This window comes from Macaca thibetana, chromosome 4 (genome assembly GCF_024542745.1).
Source record: "Macaca thibetana thibetana isolate TM-01 chromosome 4, ASM2454274v1, whole genome shotgun sequence".
Lineage (NCBI taxonomy): Eukaryota > Metazoa > Chordata > Mammalia > Primates > Cercopithecidae > Macaca > Macaca thibetana.
The window spans coordinates 126,788,330-126,813,446 of NC_065581.1; the positions used below are offsets into that span (position 1 = coordinate 126,788,330).

Sequence of the window (25,117 nt, forward strand, 5' to 3'; positions counted from 1 at the left end):
GTCTAGTCTTCTCTTAGATCCAGCATCATATTTCATTTGTTTTACTACCATTTATTTTACTGCCATTAAAACATTTTTTTGACCAGGCGCAGTGGTTCACGCTTGTAATCCCAGCACTTTGGGAGGCCGAGGCGGGCAGATCACCTGAGGTCAGGAGTTCGAGACCAGCCTGACCAACATAGAGAATCCCAGTCTCTACTGAAAATACAAAAATTAGCCAGGCGTGGTGGTGCATGCCTGTAATCCCAGCTACTCGGGAGGCTGAGGCAGGAGAATCGCTTGAACCAAGGAAGCGGAGGTTGCGATGAGCCGAGATTGCGCCATTGCACTCCATTACAGCCTGGGCAACAAGAGCAAAACTCTGTCTCAAAAAAAAAAAAAAAAATTGTGACATAGATTTCATGGTAGAAAAAGGATGCATTGTCTTTTAAACTGGGCTCAAAAAAGTGACACATACTGGACGTACTAATGTTGAGGCCTCAAGCAACCCTCCCACCTTGGCCTCCCAAAGCACTGGGATTACAGGTGTGACCCACTGTGCCCAGCCCTATAATTTAAACTTCTTATAGGGTTCATCAATGAAGCAAAGAAGACAATTTTGAACAATAAATTAATTTAGTTTAAAAGGGCTTTGGACTTCTCTTTATATTTGTAAAGTATTTGAATATCCTGAATTACATAGATAAGTAGCTACAAATGATAATAGTTTATATTGGTTTATTTTACAACAATAAATAGATCTTTAGACTTTAGTTTTACAGAGATAGCAGGAATAGCTTTATTTCTAGGACCACCGGAAAGTTAATTTAGCAGCATAAGTTAATAAATTAATTCCCTCATTGTCTTAAAATTTGGTATGTAAAACTATTGAACTTGAGTCTTATTTATTCAATTTTTTTTTTTTTAGATTCAGGGAGTATATGTGCAGGTTTGTTACATGGGTATATTGTGTAATGGTGAGCTTTGGACTTGTAGTGTACCCATCACCTAAACAGTGAACACTGTACCCAATAGATAATTTTTTTATTTTATTTTTTTTCTGAGATGGAGTTTCGCTCTTGTCACCCAAGCTGGAGTATGATAGCATGATCTTGGGCTGACTGCAATCTGTGCCTCCTGAGTTCAAGCAGTTCTCTTGCCTCAGCCTCCCAAGTAGCTGGGATTATAGGTACCCACAACCATACCCGGCTGATTTTTGTGTTTTTAGTAGAGACGGGGTTTTTCTTTGTTGGCCAGGCTGGTCTCTAACTCCTGACCCCAGGTGATCTGCCTGCCTCGGCCTCCGTTAGTGCTTGGATTACAGGCATGAGCTACTGGCACGGCCCCCTAATAGGTAATTTTTAACCCTCACCCCCCTTCCACCCTCCCTCCTTTTGGAGTCCCCAGTTTTATTTATTTATTTCCATCTGTGTGTCCATGTGTACCAATTGTTTGACTCCCACTAATAGGGTGAGAACATGCACTATTTGATTTTCTGTTTCTGAGTTATTTCACTTAGGATAATGGCCTCCAATTCTGTCCAAGTTCCTGCAAATGATATGATTTAATTCTTTTTTTATGGCTGGATAGTATTCCATGATGTGTATCTACTACATTTTCTTTATCCAGTCAACTATTGTTGGATACTTAGGTTGATTCCATGACTCTGCCATTGTGAATAGTGCTGCGATAAACATATGGGTGCAGGTATCTTTTTTCTGTAATGATTTCTTTTCCTTTGGGTAGATGCTCAGTAGTGGGATTGCTGGGTCCAATGGTCATTCTATTTTTAGTTCTTCGCGAAATCTTCATACTGTTTTCCATAGAAGTGGTACTAATATACATTCCCACCGATGGTGTGTAAATGTTTCCTTTTGTCTACATTCATGCCAACATCTGTTGCTTATGACTTTTGTTTTGTTTTTTGAGACTGAATCTCACTCTGTTGCCCAGACTGGAGTGCAGTGGTGTAATCTCAGTTCACTGCAACCTCTGCCTCCCGGGTTGAAGCAATTCTCCTGCCTCAGCCTCTGGAGTAGTTGGGATTACGGCATGTGACACCATGCCTGGCTCTTTTTTTTTTTTTTTTCTTTTTGTATTTTTAGTAGAGGTGGGGTTTTGCCATGTTGCCCAGGCTGGTCTCCAACTCCTAGCCCCAAATGATCCACCTGCCTCAACCTCCCAAAGTGCTGGGATTACAGGTGTAAGCCACCATGCCCGGCCTTGCTTTTTAATTATAGCCATTCTTGAGTGTTATTTTTTAATCTTAGCTTTAAGGTAGCTATTTAAAGAAAATCTAATCCAATATTTACAGAATGTCAGAACTCTGCAGAAAATACCATTTGAAAACTACTAATCAGGCTGGGTTCAGTGGCTCATGTCTGTAATCCCAGTACTTTGGGAGGCCAAGGTGGAAGGATCGCTTGAGTCCAGGAGTTCAAGAGCAGCCTAGGCAACGTAGTGAGTCCCCATATCTAAAACATTAAAAAAAAAATAATGCCAGGCTTGATGGCATGTGCCTATATAGTTCAGCTACTCAGAAAGCTGAGGTGGGAGGATCACTTGAGCCCAGGAGGTTGAGGCTGAAGTGAGCCGTGATCATTGTGCTACTGCACTCCAGCCTGCATGATAGAGTAAGACCCTGTCTCAAAAAAAAAAAAGAAGAACAAAAGTACTAATCATGCTTTATATAACATATAACATTATCTCTGTAGAGTGAGAGTATAGATTCCTTTTTTTTTTTTTTTGAGACTGAGTTTCGCTCTTGTTGCCCAGGCTGGAGTTTAGTGGCACAATCTTGGCTCACTGCAACTTCTGCTTCCTGGGTTCAATCGATTCTCCTGCCTCAGCCTTCCTGAGTAGCTGGGATTACAGGCATGCACCACCACACTCGGCTAATTTTGTATTTTTAGACGAGACAGGGTTTCTCCATGTTGGTCAGGCTGGTCTCGAACTCTCGACCTCAGATGATCCTCCTGCCTCGGCCTCCCAAAGTACTGGGATTACAGGCGTAAGCCACCACGCCCAGCCTGAGAATATAGTTTCTAATCATACTCTTTATTTCAGGAAAATTGCCAAATGGAGAAAATGTGAAAATATTTCTTATAAAGGGTTAGATTAATATGAGTAAATTCTCATTAAAAATATGTTGTGTTCTGGAATTTTCAGAAATTTTCTTTAAATATCACTTTTAATCAATATTACAACTAGTTGCCACCACAAAATTTTTGACCTATAAGTAACTGAAGTAGTATTAGTTAGCCATTTTATGATTACATTTGCATGTTTTCATTAGCTTGCCATTCTAACAGGTCCTCATTTTTGTCTAATTTGCAGTTCCGAATTGTAAACGTTGTCCTTCCACTCCCACTGTGAGGTATCAAAGGAGAATGAGGACTTTTTTTTAATCCCCTGGCTTATTTAAAATTGGTCTAATATTTTTAGCCCTCCACTGAAGTGACTGCCGTCTCCTCTTTGAGGAAGAATCGTGGATCCTGATGGCAGAAAGGAACTCTGAAGATGCCCTAGTTTAGTTCTGTGCCTGTAGATGCATGGTTTTTATAAAGCTGTGCAAAGAGAAAACTTTTCCAAAACCACACACGTTTTGTGCCCCTTTAGAAAGTCAGATATTTAAAGGAACCCTGTGGCAAATGCTTTTTTGAGGCAAATGCTCCTTTGTGCATCTTGGTGCTTTAAAGAGCCATTGGAAATTTCTGACAGCACCTGCCCCAACCCATGAGAGCTGCCAGTGCAGTGCTTTCCCCTCAAAGAGGATCCTCCTTTCCACACAGCCAGTGGCCCCAGTACCCCTGAAGTCCAAAGTACCATAGTGGTGCCAGACATTCCTCTGTGGACTGGCAGATGTCTCAGGCTGGCACCCACCTTCCTATTAAATTCCACACAATATTTACAGGCTGTTTGACATCAAAATTAAATTGAGAAAATTAATATAAAATGAGAACATTATAATCCATGATCTCGTGTGTCCCTTCTAGCTAAAATGAGTCTAGGAAGCAAGCATAGCATGAACATCGCTTTTTTTTTCTGTGTGGAATACTTTCACATAATCTAGTAACTAAGGCCATGGGTTAAGATTCCGAGTCCACTGCTCACTTGCATAACATTATAGAGCAAATAACATAATTACCCTAAACATCAATGTCCTGTGAGTAAAGTAGAATTAATGATGGTGTCTACCTCACAGGGTAGTTGTGAGCTCTGAATGCAATCTTATCAAGTATTAATTTAATATTAATATTAATTGAAATATGGTATGTAGTGTGTACTAGGGACTTTAATAATTCTTAACTGTTTTTACCAGTATTTCAAAATCCTGTTAATGCCTAGAAAAATATAACTTTGAAAAGTAAAAAAGAAGAGTAAATGTAAAGTAAGCAAAGAGGAGTACAGCTTTTTAATGACCTTCTTCCCCTCCCTGCGTGCCCCTCTGCAGAATGTGATAAGTTGCGGCGTGATGGCTACCGCAGTTCTCAGTACTACTCTCAGGGACCCACCTTTGCGGCCAACGCCAGCCCACTCTGTGATGAGTACCAAGACGAAGATGAAGAAGCAGATCAAAAGGTAAGCTTCAAAGTTCAACACAGGGTCCTGGGTTCGGATTCCAGAACACAGAAAGGATATATGTAGACAAACTGGTAATATCAAAATCAAGCCTGTATTTTAATCAATAGTATTATCTCAAGTGAATTTCTTGGTTTTGACAAATGTGCCATAATTATGTAAGAGAATGACATAAATGGAAACTGGGTAAAGGGTACACAGGAAACTCTCAATACTCTTTGCAGCTTTTCAGAAAATATAAAACTATCCTGATTTTTAAAAAGGTAAGATTAGAATCTAAAGAATTTATAAAGGAGACATAAAATCAGTGTATTTGTGCATCTAAAATATTCTTTTTTGGTTAGAAAAATAAAGGACTTTTTTCTCTTGTTTGATTTTTCATATGACCAAGAACTCAGTTATATGACAAAGAAGAACTCTGATCATAATAGTAGAACCCACTGCTTTACAGTGGTCAGTGTTATTGATAGAGATAGAATAGAAACAGTGCATTTACTTAATATTATTGCACTAGCCAATTCATTTAGTGATGCTATTTTACATTTGGGTTCCTTTTCCTCTGCCATCTCTGGCGATATGCACAAACCACTTAAGATAAGTAATTTTCTTAATACTAAATACATATGAAAGAATAAAAATGTATGAAGACTTTGATTTATGTAGTTTTATTTTCATTTATTAAGTAATGTGGATTGACACTGGAATTATTACTTAAAATAAGATTTGATGAATAGTGTTTTGTTTCACAACCATTTTAATTAATTAAAAAGTTTCAGTGGAATTAGGCCAATTTATAAATGCCTTATTGATTGAAGAACATTATTCAAAATTTATTGTCCTTTTCCTCAAATAGGTAACTTCAGAGAATAAAATAAGATAAGAATTGATCAAAACATGGGAAATTAAGCCAGGCGTTGTGGCATGCATCTGTTATATCAACTACTTGGAAGGATGAGACAGGAGGATCCCTTGAGCCCGGGAATTTGAGTTGTGGTCACTCCATTGTACTCCAACCTGGGCAGCAAAACAAGACCCTGCCTCAGAAAGCAAAAGGGAAATTACTACCTTAAACTTTTGATCTTCAAATGATCTTAACCCAGATTTTTTCTTTAGATTCACTTTTTTTTTTTTTTTTTTTTTTTTGGTGAGACAGTCTTGCTTGCTCTGTCACCCAGGCTGGAGTGCAGTGATGCAGTCTTGGCTCACTGCAACCTCCACCTCCCAGGTTCAAGCAATTCTCGTGCCTCAGCCTGCAAGTAGATGGAATTACAGGCACACGCCACCACGCTTGGCAGATTTTTGCATTTTCAGTAGATACAGGATTTCACCATATTGTCCAGGCTGGTCTTGAATTCCTGACTTCAAGTGATCTGCCCACCTCAGCCTCCCAAAGTGCTGGAATTACAGGCACGAGTCACTGCGCCTGGTCTACATTTTTAAATTAATGTTTTAAATTGACAAATCATAATTATATGCATTTATGGAGCACAATGTGATGATTTGATATAGATACACAACATGGAATGATTAAATCAGACTAGCGTATCCGTCACTGTGCTTACCTATTATTTTTTATGGCAAGACATGTGAAATTTGCGCTCTTTGTTATTTTGAAATATACAATTTATTATTAGAGATTGTAGTCATCCTACTGTGCAATAGATATAAAAACTTATTCCACCTGTCTGAAATGTTGTCCCCTTTGATCAACAACTTCCTATTCCTTCCCTTTCCACCTAGATTTTTATCACAGAATGTTTTTCCTAGTTCTTGAAAGGTATTTTCACATACTGGATTGCTCCTTTGAGCCTTTAAAATATACAAAGACAGTATCTTACTATAATGAGTAAAGCATTCATTTCAAAATTAATCTGAACTCTAATTTTGAAAATTTTCATTTTTCTCTTGTTGGCATGAGGGGAAAATGAAAACCAGAAAGTGAATTATAGAGTGAGACTTTTGTTTATCCAGATATACATTAGCCTTATACTGATGCTCAGAGAAGAAGAAAAGTTTATAGTGGGGCCCAGTGAGACAGATGGTTTCTGGGTGTATAGAGTCCATTAGCAAATTGGCATTGTCATGACAGCATCCTAAGATTTTTCTGGAGAATGGAAAAATCATTTCTAATTCTCACATAGCTCTTTGCTTACCATGACACTCAACTCTGAGGGAAGTTAGCCTCTGCACTAGTTTCTACTCCTCTGTACCATTGCCACAGACCCTGACAGCCAAATAGCCCTCTCCCAGATGTGTGTGAGAGTGTGGACAAATCACCCCCAAGAAAACAGGCTCCTATCCTGCTGAAAATGAGTGCAAAGAAAATGGTCATGTATAAGGGAATATATATAAAAGTCATCCTTTATATGATGTGATATGACATGACATCCCAGTAAACACAAATGTTTCCATAATAATTACCTTAGTGTGATTTGCTGGCGCTGGCATCACTAGACCAGGAACGAGAAGTTGACAGTGGGACCCTTGACAAGTCTCCTTGAGATCCACAGTGTCCTTCTTTTTGTGAAAGGGAGGAGGTAGGCAGTGGGAGGACCTGTCTGATGTGTGTAGGAGGAGAGCTATTTTCTGGGGTCCCTCCCAACCCTCTCCAAGTTACAGTGTCTGCCTTCATGGCTTTCCTATATTTGGTCTCTTACAAAGGCACACAGCCACTTTCAAATCTTAGCTTTCTTTGCTGCTATAAATTTTTGTTACTTTTGTGATTTTTAAAAATCCAGGTTTGGTTGGGTGTGTTGGCTCACACCTGTAATCCCAGCACTGTAGGAGGCCAAGGTGACCAGATAGTTTGAGCTCAGGAATTCAAGACCAGCCTGGGCAATGTAGCAAGACCTTGTCTCTACAAAAAATAGAACAAAAACTAGCTGGGTGTGGTAGCACACCTGTAGTGCCAGCTACTCGGGAGGCTAAGGTGGGAGGATTGCTTAAGCCCAGGAAGTCAAGGCTACAGTGAGACATGTTTGCACCACTGCACTCCAGCCTGGCCAACTGAGTGAGACCCTGTCTCAAAAAAGAAAAAAAAATCAGGTTAATACTTGTTCTTGGGTAAAAGTATTTTGAAATCCTTGGAATATATCATTAGAGATATTTATGGGGAACTTGTATTTTTCCTTTTCTTAAATATGTAGAACCAAGTTGAAGTATATTAGAAAAATGTTCAATCATTAGATCTGAATGTCATCTTAAGGCGATCTCTGTAAGAAATTGGTTTCAGAATAAAATAAATATCAAATTATTTTATCAAATATATATTAGACATTATTATGTACTAATTAAATATCAGCTAACAAATTATACTATCATAATAGCTAACTGCCTGCTTCCCCTTCCTGCCTCCCCCACTCCCTTCTTACATTCTTCTCTTGGAGCAACCTCACTGAGTTTTGTATTAACTTCACCATTTCTTGATTCTGTGCAGCATCAAAAAAACCACTTGCCACCGGACTATAACATATAGCCAATTCCACGATCTTGGAGTGCATTTCCCATCCTTTTGCTTATTCATCATGGTTGGATTAATCGCAGCACTCTGTTTTTTGTGTTTTTGTTGTTGTTGTTTTGTTTTGTTTTGTTTTTGGGGCAGGGTCTCACTCTGTTGAGTCTGTTGCCCAGGCTGGAGTGCAATGGCACAGTCACAGTTCACTGTAGCCTCAACCTCCTGGGTTCAAGTGATCCTCCTGCCTCAGCCTCCCGAGTAGGTGAGACTCCAGGTGCACATCTCCACGCCCAGCTAATTCTTGTATTTTTTTTGTAGAGATGGGGTTTTACCATGTTGCCCAGGCTGGTCTAGAACTCCTGGGCTCAAGCAATCTGCCCGCTTTGGCCTCCCAAAGTTCTAGGCTTACAGGCGTGAGTCATCACACTCAGCCCTGTTCTTCTTAACTACATGAAGTTGACAAGTCTTAGTGCACTGTCAGTGACAAAGATCCTGAAATTGGTATGGAAATTAAACACATAAGCCTTATGTTTTCTCTACCACTTCCTATAGGTCCCTCTCCATAACTCATGTGCGAATGTCTTCAGGTTGAAGTGAGGGTTTCATTTGTGTGCATCTGCATAGTACGTGATTGGCTGCTTAGTTGGCTTATTCATTCAACAGTAATTCCTTGAGTTATTTCTACTAAGTAAATATTTGCTCTGAGTCCAAATCTTTATTAATCTTCATGGCCCTTCCTGCCATTCACTAGGTCACTGTGATGCACGGATGCATCCAAGCTGTACAGCCAGCAGTGGTGGTCATTTAGGACCCAGAAACACTCCTCACAGCTCCGTAATGTGTTCTGAGAAAGAGCTCCTTCAAGCACAGAATTATAATTCCTTTGTAAAATAAGGACTTATTGATCACCTTCTATGTGCCAGAGACTATTCTAGGTGTTGGAGATGTAACAGTAAACCAAATGCAAGAAATCTCTGTCCTTGATGGAGCTTTGATTTCATGGGGAGGCACTAAGAGCAAATACAGTCATGCATTGTGGATACATGCTGAAAAATGCATTGTTAGGTGATTAGTCATTGTGCAAATATCATAGGGTGCACTTACCCAAACCTAGATGGTACAGCCTTCTACACACCTAGGCTAGATGGGATAACCCAGTGGCCCCCAGATTCTTTGTCAGCAGGGTCCAGTTTCATGGAAGACAATTTTTTCATGGCCTAGATGGGTGGGTAGGGCAGTTTTGGGATGAAACTGTTCCACATCAGATCATCAGATATTAGTTGGATTCTCATAAGGAGGGTACAGCCTAGAGCCCTCACATGCACAGTTCACAACAGGGTTTGCGCTCCTATGAGAATCTAATGCTGCCACTGATCTGACAGGAGGCGGAGCTCAGGCAGTAATGCTTGCTCGCCTGCCACTCACCTCCTGCTGTTCAGCCCAGTTCCTGACAGGCCACAGATGGGTACAGGCGCACGGCCTGGGGGCTAGGGACCCCCGGTGTATGGCCTATTGCTCCTAGGCTACAGCATGTTATTATACTGAATACTCTAGATAATTGTGACAATGGTGAGTATTTGTGTATCTGAACATAGGAAAGGCACAATAAAAACACAGTAGAAATGATGAAAAATGGTACATCTGAACAGGATACTTACCATGAATGGAGCTTGCAGGACTGGACGTTGCTCTGGGTGAGTCAGTGAGTGTGGTGAGTGAATGTGAAGGCCTAGGGCATTATTGTACACTATTGTAGGCTTTATAAACACCGTAGACTTAGGCTGCACTATATTTATAAACAAAAATTTTTCTAGCCAGTTTCAGTAGCTCACGCCTGTAATCCCAGCACTCTGAGAGGCCAAGGTGGGAGGATTGCATGAGTCCAGGAATTCAAGACTAGCCTGGGCAACAAACTGAGACCCCATCTCTACAAAAAAGCAATATGTTTCTTTCTTCAATAGTAAATTAGCCGTAGCTTACTGTAACTTTTTTACTTTATAGGCTTTTAAATTTTTTAAACTTTTTGACTGTTTTGTAATAACACAGCTTAAAACATAAATGCATTGTATGGCTGTACAAAGATATTTTCTTCGTATCCTTATTCTGTAACAGTTCTTTTATTTAAGATGTTTAATAAAAAAGTTTAAAGAGGAAAACACTAAGACACAAACGCACACACTAGCCTTGGCCTACACAGGGTACACGGTCAGCAGCATCAATATCACTGTCTTCCCCTCCACATCTTGTCCTACTGGGAGTTCCTCAGGGGCAGTAACACCCATGGAGCTGTCATCTCCTGTGATAACAATACCCTCTTCTGGAATATCTTCTGAAGGACTGGCCTGAGGCTGTTTTACAGTTAACTTTTTTTCATAAGTAGGAATACCTTCTAAAATAACAAAATATATAGTATGGTAAATACATAAACCAGCGGCATAGTCACTTAATATCTTTATTTTGTATATCATTACCAAGTATGGTGTATTGTGCATAATTGTGTCATATTTTGTTTTTTTGTTTGTTTGTTTTGAGAGAGAGTTTTTGCTCTTGTCACCCAGGTTGGAGTGCAGTGGCATGATCTCGACTCACTGCAACCTCTGCCTCCTGGGTTCCAGCAATTCTTAGTAGATTTTTAGTAGAGACGGGGTTTCACCATGTTGGCCAGGCTGGTCTCAAACTCCTGATCTCAGGTGATCCACCCACCTCGGCCTCCCAAAGTGCTGAGGCTACAGGCGTGAGCCACCGTGCCAGGCCTCAGTTGTGTCATATTTTTATATGAGTCTTAGGGCAGTGAGTTTGTTTACACCAGAATCACCACAAGCAGGAGTAATGTGTTGTGCTATGTTGTGATGCCCGTGACATCATTAGGCAATAGAAATTTCTCAGCTCCGTTATGATCTTATGGGACCACCATCGTATATGCGGCCTGTTGTTGACTGAAATGTCATTATGCTGCACATGACTGTAAGTAATTTCGCTCTGTTAGAAAGTGGCATATACTCTGGAGTAAAATCAACTGGAGGGACAGTTGCAATGTTAAATGAAAAGGGTAGGCCTTACTCAGCATAGAGGTGATTGGGATTGAAAGAATGAACATTTCTGAAAGAACATTTTAGAAACAGAAAAATCATTCATTTCTGGAAGAACATTTTAGAAACAGAAAGCAGCCAATGCAGTAAATGTTTCTTAAGAGTGTATGTGGGGCTGGGCGCAGTGGCACATGCCTATAATCCCAGCACTTTGAAAGGCCTAGGTGGGTGGATCACTTAAGGTCAGGAGTTTAAAACCAGCCTGCACAACATGCTAAAACCCTGTCTCTACTAAAAATACAAAAATTAGCTGGGTGTGGTGGCAGGTGCCTGTGATCTCAGCTACTCAGGAGGCTGAGGCAGGAGAATTGCTTGAACCCAGGAGGCAGAGGTTGCAGTGAGCCAAGATCATGCCACTGCACTACAGCCTAGGTGACAGAGCCAGACTCTGTCTCAAAAAAAAAAAAAAAAAAAAAAAAAAGTATGTGATGTATCAGATGCTGCAAAATTCAAAGATTAATAAGATATTTTACATGCCTTAAGGACTTTACAGCTCTCCAGGGTAGGGAAAACTAAGTAGAATAAAAAGCATTATATATAACCTGCTGTTACAAGTGTTTGGCATATAGTACTAGGTGAAAAAGAAATTATTCTGACTTGGATAATCAGGAAATGGGGGAAGGATCCAGAGATGGTAAAGTATGTAAGAAGAATGGTTACGGGGCTGTTGCAACAGGCAAGATGGCACTGAGGACTGAGACCAAAAGTATGGTTGAATGATGAGGAAGGGGGTGGTTAAGAGATGGGGCATTCCAGAGTTAGGAGACGAGTTTCAAGTTTTAGTTCTGCCACTTGCTGTGTTTCTTTGGATGCATCACACCCCTTTAAGGCATGAATTTCCTTATGTAGAAAGTGGGGAGTGGAAGAAGATTGTTCTCTGTGAGCTTGCAGGGCTGGAAGTTGTTCTGGGTGAGTCAATGAGTGTGGTGAGTGAATGTGAAGGCCTAGGGCATTCTTGTACTCTGTGAGCTTTTGAACAAACAGTTTATTCATTCTTTTTTTTTTTTTTTTTGTGAGGCATACACATTGCTTTATTTAAAAAATACGGCGAAGAGAGCCAGGCGAGGGGGCTCATGCGTTGTAATCCCAGCACTTTGAAAGGCCTAGGTGGGTGGATCACCTGAGGCCAGGAGTTTGAGACCAACCTAGACAACATGGCGAAACCCTGTCTCTACTTAAAACAAAAATTAGCTGGGCATGGTGGCACACACCTATAATCCCAGCTACTAGGGAGGCTGAGGCAGGAGAATCACTTGAACCTGCGAGGCAGAGGTTGCAGTGAGCCAAGATCACGCCGCTGCACTCCAGCCTGGGTAACAGAGCCAGACTCTGTCTCAAAAAAAAAAAAAAAAAAAAGGTGAAGGGAAAATATCTAGCTATTTGAACGTAATTATTCCAAACATAGAAAACACACAATTAAAACAAGTGAAGGAAAGCTACTATAAAATAACAGCTTAGATACTTTTTAAGGATCACTTATAGTAAATCTAGAAATGGGAAAAAAAAAAATCACAGAGACAGAATCTGTTTAGCACTAAGTGCAAATGCTGCTGAGATGTTAGCAGACTGAGACTCAGAATTGAAGCACCACAGCTGTTCTCCAGTGGCCTAGGGATGCTCTCTTCTCCCGTGCTCCCATCTTCAGCCTTCCTGCCCTGACCTCTCTTCAGAAGTGCCTGGCGAAGGCAGCAATGGCGACCACCTGCAGGATGGCCTCCAGGCTGTGGAGCACCAGGAGTGTGGCGCTGAGGGCCCAGTCCACCCACAACACCAGCGTCTGCCAAAGCAGGAAGTGGGCAGAGAGGAGCCGTGATGGCCAGGCTGGCGACCAGCAGCCTCTCAGCCTCTGTTAGGTTGCCCCTGGTGCCCAGGTATAACTATACTGCTTCCAGAGTCCCCATCAGAAACAACGGAGTGAGATCGAGGACCAGGTAGCAGTGAGGATAGCTGAACACCTGACCTTGTGTGCAACTGCCATCTTGCTCGCCCCCTCATTCATTTACTGAGTAAATATTCAGTCTTGCCAATATGCCAAGCATTGTTCTAAGTACTAAGAAGCCATCAAGTGAACCAAAGCCCCTTCTACTGAAGGGAAGATCATGGTGAACAAACAAGCATCATACAACACCAGGTGGTGATAAGCGTTATGAAGGTAAATAAAACAATGGTAAGGAGAGTTCCAGAGTGACAGGACTGCCAGTTTAGATTGAGTGTCCAAGAAGGACTCTGAGAATCGTCATTAGAGCAGACCATCAAGTGACATGTAAGAACGTCACCCAAGTGGGAGTTGAGCAATGAGAACACATGGACACAGGGAGGGGAACATCACACACCAGGGCCTGTCAGTGGGGTGGGGAGAAAGGGGAGGGAGAGCATTAGGGCAAATACCTAATGCATGTGGGGCTTAAAACCTAGACAACTGATTGATAGGTGCAGCAAACCACCATGGCATATATATATCTAAATAACAAACCTGCACGTTCAGCTCATGTATCCCAGAACTTAAAGTAAAATACAAAATAAAACATTAAAAAAAAAAAGAACATCACACATGGGAAGGCCTGGAAACCTTCTTGTAGTTACCCTGCGGGAAGAATAGCCACACACCAGAGCAGGTAGGCACGGAGCAAGGGGAAGAGTGGTGATAATGACTTTGGAGGAAATAACCAAGGACCAGATCACATAGGACCTAATTAGCCATAGTAAAGATTTTGGATTTGTTGCTCCTGGGTGAGATGGGAGTCACTGGAGGAGTTGAGCAGGGAAGTAACATGATCTGATTGATTATTTAATGGGATTTGTCTGTAGGAAAATTAGACCATAGACAGTGGAAGACAGAAACACAGAGACAAGACAATAGGCCCTTGCAGTAATCCAGAAAAGCGATGGCCAAGGGTGGCTGGGACCAGAATGGCAGTGGTGGGGTTTCTAGGTTTATTTGGAAAGTGAATCCTATAGGATTTGCTTAAGTTATGAGACAAAGAAGAGTTGAGGATAACTCCATCTGCTATTTTTCTAGCTTGGTCTCTCTAGAATCTCATTACAAAAATTATTTTACCCCCTGAGAACGTCTCACCCATTAACCCTGCCCTCTTCATGTCCACACTCATCCTTCCCCGGCTTATATTACATGGCCTGCCATTGCACTCACTTCTTTGCACACATTTTCAACTCTGCTGGCTCCTTTCTCCTTCTGCCACTTTCCTGGCCAAGAACCCAACTCCAGTTTGATCCAACTCTTCCCTGCTTTGCACTAAAGCCTGATTGGTTGGTTAAATGAGGCTAGAGAAGGACGCCAGGATGTGTTTCACTGAATGTATGACCTCAAGCCTCAAGTGCTGCCTAGCAATCCTACTATATTAACTCATCGGTTCATTCTTCCACTCTCCCAAGTAATATTTCATACCTTCTCAAATCAAACACAACTTCTTCTGTGTCACTTGCAGATCCTGCCTGCTGTGGTTTGGAAATGGATCGAGTTTGTCCCCACCAAAACTCATGTTGAAATGTGATCCCACTGTGGTAGTGTTGGAAGTTGGGGCCTAGTAGAAAGTGTCTGGGCTGTGGAGGAAGATCCCTCATGAATAGCTTGGTGGTGTTCTCTGGCTTGGTAGTGAGTTTCTGCCCTCTCTCTTGATGGGATTGGTTCTCGTGGAAATAGATTAGTTCCAGTGAGAGTCAGTTGTTATAAAGCCGGGAACCCTCAGATCCTCCCCTCATTGCACATGTCTGCTTCCCTTTTGATCATCTCTACCATGTTGTGACACAGCGTGAGAGCCCTTGGTAGAAGCCAGGGCCATGCCCTTGAACTTCTCAACCTGTGAAATCCTAAGCTAAATAAACCTCTACTCTTTATAAACTACCCAGTCTCAGATATTCTTTTATAGCAACAGAAAACAGACTCAGACTCTGCCCTTTGTATTTGCTGCACTAGGAAAACAAAAGCACTCGGGTCATATCTTTTCACCACCAAACCCATCAAACTTCTTACATCTCCTCCTTTATGCTCTCACCCTTTCCCCACCATTGCAATGCCCTGCTGTGTCCCAAGTGGCTAGCTCAGGGCCTGGCACACAGTAGGCACTCAGTATTTTTCCAGTGGGATGAATAAGGACAACTTCTCAAGGACTCCATATTTGCAATTCATCCCTCTCTCTTAGCCCTAATCAATTTTCTGTCTTGATTGCATCATAACCATCATTATACAAACATATTTTTGTATATTTTCTTTCATCTTGAAGAAACCCTGCTTTGACCTTTCATCCCCCTCAAATTTCTACCACATTGTTCAGTTCAACTTTATAATTAAACATGTCCAAAGAACTATCTAGACTTGCCATCTCCACATCCGTTTTTCACAATCTCTTTTGAAGCCCCTCCAAACAAACTTTTATCCCCCGCGCATACTTAAACTACTCTTGTTAAGTCTACCAATCACCTCCATGTTGCCAAATCTAATATTTAATAGTTAATTCTCAGACCTCATCTTACTCAGCCTCTCAGCATTTGACATTGTTTATGATTCTTTTCCTCTAAGAATACTTGGCTCTCATGACATGACACACTCCTGGTTTTCCTCTTCCCTCACTGGCCATTGCCTCTCAATCATTTGTTGGATAGTCCTTTTCTTCCAAATACCTAAAAGTTGGTTTAACTCAGGGCTCAAACCTTGAACCCCTGCTACTCTGTAACAGGCTCACTCCTTGGGTGATTTCATCGAGTCCCATGGCTTTAAGTGCCATGCGCTGATGTTTTGTAAACGTATATCTTTAGCCCAGACTCATGCAGTTACCTGCTTACTTTCCATCTCCACTGAAATGTCTTACAGGTATCTCAAACTTGTCCAAATCCAAATATGTGATTCTCACATTTCTTTTCAAAAAAAAAAAAAAAATGCTTCCTTCTTTCATAGTTTTTGCAAAACCACCTCAGTAAACCACAACTCCATTCTACCAGTTAGTTAAGTCAAAAACCTAGGGCACGGTCTCTATTCTTTTCTTTTTCTCGCACCTTCAGCAACTTCTGTAGGACTACCAATTTTTGAAACACCTTTAAAACCTCAATTCAGGCATCCTGCAATGGGTAGGTCAGGGGGTATGTCCATAGAGTAGGCAGCCGAGGCAGGTTAGAAGTGAGGCTGTGAAGGATTCAGGTAGGTGTTAGATGGGCCGTGCTGTGGATATTGAGTTCACCAGGAGTGATAACAGGAGTGCTGGTGGAGGGAGGCTGAGGTGGGCTCACAGAGGGGCAGTGCTAAGTGAAGGAATTCCTTTATTGCATAGCTAACAGGAAATCTCTGACACATTTTTAAACAGAGAATTTTATGATTAGGAGTAAAAATTGTATATAGTAATCCCTCAGTATCCATGGGCAACTGGTTCCAGGATTTCCCACAAATACCAAAATCTGTGGATGCTCAAGTCCACAGATGCTCAAGTCTATCAGATGATGTAGTATTTGCATATAAGCTACACATATCCTGTCATATACTAGATCACCTCTGGATTACTTATAATAACTAATATAATGTAAATGCTATGTAAACAGTTGTTATACTGTATTGTTTAGGGAATAATGACACAAAAAATGTCTGTATATATTCAGTTACAGACACAGCCATTCTTTTATTTTTTGTTCAAATACTTTTAATCCATGGTTGGTTGAATGCACAGATACAGAACCCACAGATACAGAGGGCTGACGTATATCATCTTTTGATAGATGGGAGATACATAGGTAATTTTGAAACTGATTTTCCAGTTTATACAGTGTATCAAAACTGACCCTAGAAAAGAGGAAATATTTTATCAGAGTGATTACCATGAAAAAAAACCAAATCTTATCAAACGTTTACATCAAATTGAAAAAAATACCCAAGCCCAGATGGTCTTGTGTATGTTGGGTAGGAGTGGTCTTCTACGAAAGATGTTAAAGAATAGGTAAGTCCAATGCTTAAAACTTTTTCAGAGCAAAGGGAAAAAGTGCAGTTCTTTTTAATGAATTAGTTTAACACTGATGCCAAAACCTGGCAAAGATTGTACGAAGCAGAAAATTAACTAGCCAGTCTCACTCATGAATATTGGCTTTAGAGATCATAAATAAAACAGTAGGAAATGTAATCTAACAGCTCATTAAAAGAACTATTCCAAAATCAACCTGGGTTTATTCCAATAGTAATGCAAGGATGCTTGATACTAGGCAATCTAATTATATATTAATAATATTAATAGATCTGAAGAGAAAAATTTTATATAGTCAAAACTATAGATATTGACAAGTTGTTTGGTACAATTTAATGGCCATTCTTGATTTTAAAAAATATAGCAGAACTTAACAAAGTTTATCTGCCTTGTCCTCCAAACCCCACAATTTTTAATGGGCTGTTCCCACTAGAATGCGATATAAGAGAAGGACATTCACTATCATTATTACCACTTAGCATAGTATGGAAAGAGGTAGCCAACAAAATCAGGAAAGCTGTAGAATAAAAAGGGCAAAAGTGAGAAAGATTGAGATTATGTTACCACTCTTTGTTCGTGGTTAAGTCTATATACTGGGTAAATCCAAGAAAGTAATATTTCAAAATTTCTATAAATAACAGAGTTCAGTGATATAGTAAGGTATAAAATTAATATATAGCAATCAATAACTTTCATATCTACAAAGTCAAATTAGAAGATACAACAGGAAAAATCTATTTAAAATAGCTATTGCAAAGTACAGATAAATTTAGTAAGAAAAGGACAAGATCTATATGAAAGAAACTTTAAAAAATACTATATGGCCAGGTACAGTGGCTCATGCCTGTAATCCCAGCACTTTGGGAGGCCAAGTTGGGTGGATCACCTGAGGTCAGGAGTTCAAGACCAGCCTGGCCAACATGGCGAAACCCCATCTCTACTAAAAATACAAAAATCAGCTGGACGTGGTGATGTGTGCCTGTAATCCCAGGTACTCGGCAGGCTGACGAAGGAGAACCCAGGAGGTGGAGGTTGCAGTGAGCCAAGAGTGTGCCCCACTGCTCTCCAGCCTGGGTGACAGAGCAAGACTCTTCTCAAAAACAAAAACAAACTACAGAACACAAATAAGATTTGAGTAACTAAAAAGACATATCATGTCCTCAGAGGCATTAATATCAAAAAGCTCTCCATTCTGCCCAAGTTAATTTATAAGATTAACACAATACCAATAAAAACATGAGTAGATTTTTTCTGGGGTTTTTTTTTTTTTTTTTTTTTTTTTGGAGACAGAGTCTCACTCTGTTGCCCAGGCTGGAGTGCAGTGGTGTGAACTTGGCTCACTGCAACCTCTGCCTCCTAGGTTCAAGCGATTCTCCTACCTCAGCCTCCCGAGTAGCTGGTACTACAGGTGCCCACCACCATGCCCAGCTAATTTTTGCATTTTTAGTAGAGATGGGGTTTCACCATGTTGGTCAGGATGATCTCGATCTCCTGACCTCATGATCCGCCCTCCTCGGCCTCCCAAAGTGCTGGGATTACAGGCATGAGCCACCACACCCAACCTAATTTTTGTACTTTTAGTAGAGACAGGGTTTCACCATTTTGGCCAGGCTGGTCTTGAACCCCTGACCTCAAGTGATCCGCCTACCTTGGCCTCCCAAAGTGCTGGGATTATAAGCTGTTCTGTTTTGTGTTGATCTGAGGCTACTTTGAGGGGTTAAAGAAGAAGAGAGAGGACTAAGGAAGCTGAAGCTAAAGTCTGTAGCTAGGAAAGCTGTAAAACAAAGGAGCAGTAAGGAAGAACTGCCTTGACCAGGTGTGAGAACATAGAGTTAGGGATTCCTCCGTTGTGGCAGCCGAATGTACAAACCAGTATAACAGAATATTAAAAACAGTGTAGAAGTTAGAAATAGACCTAAATCTTCATGGGATTTAATAGATCATCAAGCTGTCATTTGAAATCAGGTGGGAATCCAGTAACTGTTGAAAGGGGCTCCAAGTCAGCAGTATGGTCTTCCATGTTAAGACTAAGACTCCTAACCATGGTTCATGTTCTTAACATCACCCGAACAGTTGGGATCTTTTTTTATTTTTTATTTTTTGAGTTGAGGTGTCACTCTGTTGCTTAGTCTGGAGTACAGTGGCACAATCTTGACTCACCACAACCTCTGCCTCCTGGGTTCAAAAGATTCTCCTGCCTCAGCCTCCCGAGTAGCTGGGACCACAGGTGCGTGCCACCACGCCCAGCTAATTTTTGTATTTTTAGTAGAGATGGAGTTTCACTATGTTGACCAGGCTGGTCTTGAGCTCCTGACCTCGTGATCCACCCACCTCGGCCTCCCAAAGGGAATCATTTTAAATATAGGGTGTGTAGAAGTCAATTTGGAGGGGAAATTCGATCTGGAAAACCTTTTCTTTTATATTTCCTAATAGGTTTTGAGGGGAGGGGTATGGTACAAAGAGCAGTGACTATATAGAAGAAGAGATGCATGAGTTAACAAATTATCAACATTAAAAGAAGTATTTCTTACAAAAATCATCTAATTTGCATTCAACAAATATTAAAAATCCATTATGTGCTTAAGATGAGTTGGTAATAAGGCAAAGGTTAAGGACATATAAATTAGAAAAGAGAACCTAGAGGACGTCTATTCTGGTTATTTACTCTGGCTAATTGTTCTAGAATAATTATCCTCATTATCCTAATGTGAAATACCGACTAGGACTCTATGTGTTATGATATGAAGAAAGATGTTTTGCTAATGAGATCCACACGTATCTTTGATGTTCAAAGTGGGAATATAGTGTAGCAAGAAGAAAACTGTTTAAAGTATTTCCAATTGTATATGTTATGCATATCATCTAAACATAAACATGATGCATTGAAAAAAATGCCGTTGGCAAAGCAATTTAAAAATTCCAGAAAATAGGCCGGGCGCAGCGGCTCACGCCTGTAATCCGAGCTCTTTGGGAGGCCAAGGTGGGCGGATCAGGAGGTCAGGAGATCGAGACTATCCTGGCTAACACGGTGAAACCCTGTCTCTACTAAAAATACAAAAAGTTAGCCAGGTGTGGTGGTGGGCTCCTGTAATCCCAGCTACTGGGGAGGCTGAGGCAGGAGAATTGCTTGAACCTGGGAGGTGGAGCTTGCAGTAAGCTGAGATCGTGCCACCACACTCCAGCCTGGGTGAAAGAGTGAGACTCTGTCTCAAAAAAAAAAAAAAAAAAAGGGAGGGAGGGAGGGAGGGAGGAAATTCCAGAAAATAAGCCAGGCGTGGTGTTGCGTGCCTGTATCCCAGCAGTTTGGGAGGCTGAGGTGGGCGAATCACTTGAAGTCAGGAGTTCCAGACTTGCCTGGCCAACATGGTGAAACCCTGTCTCTACTGAAAATATAAAAATTAGCCAGGCATGGTGGCATGCACCTGTAGTCCCAGCTACTCAGGCTGAGGCAGGAGAATTGCTTGAATCCGGGAGGCGGAGGTTGCAGTGAGCTGAGATCGCACCACTGCACTCCAGCCTGGGCAGCTGAGTGAGTGAGACTCCGTCTCCAAAAAAAAAAAAAAAAAAAAAAAAAGGGAAAGAAAGAAATTCGAGAAAATCTCTTTTCATTCAACTCTGAAATGAGAGAGTATGCCATTGCTTTGTGTTCTATTTTTGACTTTTTTTTCTCATTTCAGTTTTCAGCATATGCCAAGTACTGCCAAAGAGGTTCTTGCATTTGAAGGGAGGTCAGTTATCAGTGCCAAAATACTTACTGTGAGTCGATAGGGAATTTCCCCCTGCCATTATTGGAAGTTGTATTTGATGGTATGTTCACTGAATCTGGAAACATTCACAGAGTCCCCTTTGTCTTAGCAGAAAGGATATCAATCATGAGTTATGCAATCTCTTGTGTAAAATTCACCCCTAAAGAGATGTATTAGATCTAGATTTTTGGCAGTAAACAGTTGGCTTTAATAGTAATGATAGAACTCAAAATTTCCCTATTTCCTGTTATTCTTTGAACTGTCATGTCAGTTTCTGTTTTAGGCTTTGTTGATAACAAATGTTTAAATCAAAGGAAGACTTTGAAGAAAAGGCAGTAACCTTGCTGCCATACCTGTAAACACAGGAGGCTTATTTAACATGATGCTTGAGAGCATAGGTTTGGGGCAGCTTTTCCACCTGTCAGACCTCAGTGGCCTTGGATAAGTTGCTTTCGTCTGTGAGGTTCAGTTTCCTCAACTGTAAAGAGATATAAACCACATGTTCTGGTTTGCTTAGGACAGCCCTGGTTTACAGCTGTTTTCTGTGTAATTATTAATTGCACCCCCTTTCACTCTCAGAGGTGTTCTGGGTTTGATAAAATTACATAGTTACCCTACCTGCCTTGGAAAGGTTGAAGTAAATTAATGTTGTGAAACCCTTAGCACAGTGCCTGGCACATAGTAGATGCTCAAATGATGATAAGTGTTATTAAGCTGATTGGCATTTCAAACCACGCTTCAAAGAAAATAATTCAATAGACAATGTCTGTTTTTATAAAAATGTGGCCACTGTCCCAATCATCTTTTGTTCCACCCACATAGAATTTCCTGCCCAAGGCAATAAATTTGAGAGGTTTCAGCATCTACTGACAAATGTCTGATTGTCATGGCTTTACAGGTTATCTATGTGTGGAGCTACCATTGTTTATGCTATTGCTAGCTTGTTCATCACAGTACACGTTAGGATATAGAACTTTTTCACAAATTAGATCTTATTTTCCACAAGCAGCCCATGGAACAGATTATTTTAATACCTATTACTATTATTTTAATCTGGAAATGGAGACTCAGAAATATGAGATGGCTTTCTCAAGATCACATAGCTCGAAAGCACCAGGAGGCATGCGAAGGCGGGAGCTCCTTGCAGGAAGCATGCGAAGGTGGCTCTTTGCAGGGCGCATGTGAAGGCGGGGCTCCTTGGAGCTCATTTCTTTTCATTGTACCATGCTGGTTAAGCAAAAGGGCAAGATTACTCAATTACCCCAATTCCTCCTCATTATGCCCGATTTTGTCATCTCTTACTCCTTTTTGACTTGTCTGGTATGCGTCACTCAATTTTTTTTTCCCCAAAAAAATGTTTTTAAGAGCTACTTGGTCTCAGTATATGGATCCTGTTCTTGGCCTAGAGTAGCTTACAGTCGAGAAGTGATTACTCCGTATGCAATCATGTGTTACTGGGTCTCTGCGAGTAACTTCAGGACACTGTAGAAACACAAATGAGTCGATGCTCACTGCTCTGCAGTTATGGCACCTTCTTATTCTATGCCATTGCAGGCAAGAATGAGAGAATCGGGGTCGGTCATTCCCGGGCCTTTTTGCCTGCAAACCAGCGAGAGTGTCTCCAGTGACCCATTCCAGTTTCTCTTGCTGTTTCTACTCTATAATCAGGGTCTATTCATACCTGCCTTCTCTTCTAGATTAGTGGACAGCATCCCTATCTTGTCGATCTCTGTGTTTCCAGTATGATGCCAAACACCTGGTACATGGAAAGTCTCAGGCGCCAGGGACTGTGCTCAGTGCTGTATGTGAATATATTCAGTATTTATTGCAACCATGCAAGGTAGCTTTGATTATGCCCATATCATGGATGAGAAAACTGTATCTTGGAGAGATTAGATCACTTGCCTAAGATCACATAGCTTTTAAGTACTGAAACACGATCTTTGTTTGTTAAAATACCTTTATTGAAGTATAACTTACATAAAATAATCTATACACATTTAAGCCTATGCATATTTAAAGTATACAACTTAATAAATTTTGACATGTGTACACACAGGAGACCATTACCATAATCAAGACAGTGAATACATCTATTACCCCTAAAAGCAAAACCAGGATTTAAACCTAGACTTATAACTCCAGAGCTCATGTTTTTCACCCAGTAATGAGTGTATGGGGAGTAGAGCCTTTCCCACAGCCCTTTCTTCCTAACCATTCTCTTATGGGGAATTTTGCATTGCTGAAATAATACAAAGAGTGTCTTTTACAACCCAATTGTCTATCAATTATGGAAGTGAATGAATTAGTACTGGAGTGGAATGTATACCCCAGTGAAATGAATGAATTATAGTTTCACACAACTACATGGATGTGTCTTAGAAAGATAATGGTAAGAAAAACACAAAGAGAATAATACTATTTTTGTAAAAGTCAAAGCAAATTTATGCACACACACACACACATATGCACACATATAACAAGGAATAATTAGGAACACAAAATTCAGGCTAGTGATCACCACTGGGGAAGTAGGGAGATGGGATAGGGGCGTGGAGGGAGATGCAGGTTATTAGTAATATTTTAGGTCATGGGTTGAGTAGTGAGTTCTTGAATATTCATTATGTTATGTGATTGTAATACATAACATAATGTATTATAATTTGTTATACTAAATAATTTGTTATAGTAAATATTTGTTATACTAAAATATGATTACAAACAATTTACTATATCAGTTTAAACATATATGTTCTAATTAAGTATTTTCTTTGAGGAAAGGATCGCTTAATATGGGATAGTTAAGATCCAAAATATTTTAATTTACTGTGTGATAAGAAAGTTTAGAGCTCTTAGGGCCTGGTGCAGTGGCTCGAGCCTGTAATTTTAGCACTTTGGAGGCTGAGGCAGGAGGATGGCTTGAGCCTAGGAGTTCAAGACCAGCCTAGGCAACATAGCGGGACCCTGTCTCTACAGAAAGCTTTCAAAAGTTAGCCGGGCATGGTGGCTTGTGCCCCTCATCCTAGTTACTTGGGAGGCTGAGGTGGGAGGATGGCTTGAACCCAGGAGTTTGAGTCTGCAGTGAGTTGTGATTGTGCCACTGTACTCTAGCCTGGGTGACAGCATGAGACCCTGTCTCAAAAAAATAATAATGCAATAAAAATAAATGAAAAATAAATAAATTAGCCAGGCATGCTGGTGCACATCCATAGTCCCAGCTACTTGGGAAGCTGAGGCAGGAGGATTGCTTGAGCCTGGGAATCTGAGGCTGCCGTGAGCTATAATCGCTCAGCTGCACTCTAGCCTGGGCAAGAGGGCAAGACCTCATCTCGAAAACAGCAATAACAAAAGAGTTTAGAGCTCTTGATAAAGCAATTAGATTTGAGGTAAAGGGACCAATATACGGCATATGAAAGAATGAACAATTAGGCGGGGCACGGTGGCTCACACCTGTAATCCCAGAACTTTGGAGGCTGAGGCGGACAGATCACCTGAGGCCAAGAGTTCGAGACCAGCCTGGCCAATGTGGCAAAACCCCATCTCTACTACAAATACAAAAATTAGCCAGGCATGGTGGCACGTGCCTGTAATCCCAGCTACTTGGGAGGCTGAGGCAGGAGAATTGCTTGAACCTGGGATGCGGAGGTTGCAGTGAGCCAAGATTGCACCACTACACTGCACTCTAGCCTGGGTGACAGAGTGAAACTTCATCTCAAAAGAAAAAAAGAATGAACACTTAAAGTTACTTGATAATATGGATGTGAAAGTCACCTGTTGGCCATCATGGAGTTGCTGAATGAACCATGAACTGTGCTTCTACATGCATTCATTTCCACTACCCCCAACTTTTTCTGTTGTTGGTGGTGCCAGGAGGGAAAAAAAAAAAAAAGGAATACACAGAGAACAGAAATAAGTGAGGGTCTTTTGTGTCTAAGTCTACTAAAGACAAAAGAAGCATATAGCCAAAAAAGGCTACAGACGTTTTGGCACCCTATGAAACTATGAAGGATCTTGAAAACCAAGAGTCAACACAAGAGGTTTAATTCTGGGAGGAAGAGCATGAAAGACTAAGTGTCATCCCAAAAGGACTGGAATGTATGTTGCTGTCTTCTTAAAGATACCAACTATATAGTTCTATATAGTTGATATGTTCTATATAGTGTCATCTGTTCTCTATTTTCATGTAATAACTCTAAATGAATACTAAGTTTAGCTCTGGCTATAATTCAATTTTCTAACTTTTACTAACAAATCAAAACAAAAAAGACTGAACTAATCTGTGTTTCTTAGTTAATCCCACTTTTGGAT

The 25,117-nt window shown here is 40.8% G+C and overlaps 1 protein-coding gene across 5 annotated transcripts in view; it reads left to right on the forward strand.

Moving 5' to 3' along the window:
- NHSL1 (NHS like 1) overlaps window positions 1-25,117 on the forward strand; it is a 217,766-nt gene that overhangs the window by 161,703 nt on the left and 30,946 nt on the right. For all 5 annotated transcript variants that reach the window (XM_050787335.1, XM_050787331.1, XM_050787332.1 and 2 more), the window contains exon 3: window positions 4,433-4,560. Coding sequence is in view for 4 of the 5 variants with exons in the window: in XM_050787331.1 (XP_050643288.1) it covers window positions 4,433-4,560 (128 nt within the window). In the remaining variant the exon portion in view is untranslated. The remainder of the gene's footprint in view (window positions 1-4,432; window positions 4,561-25,117) is intronic.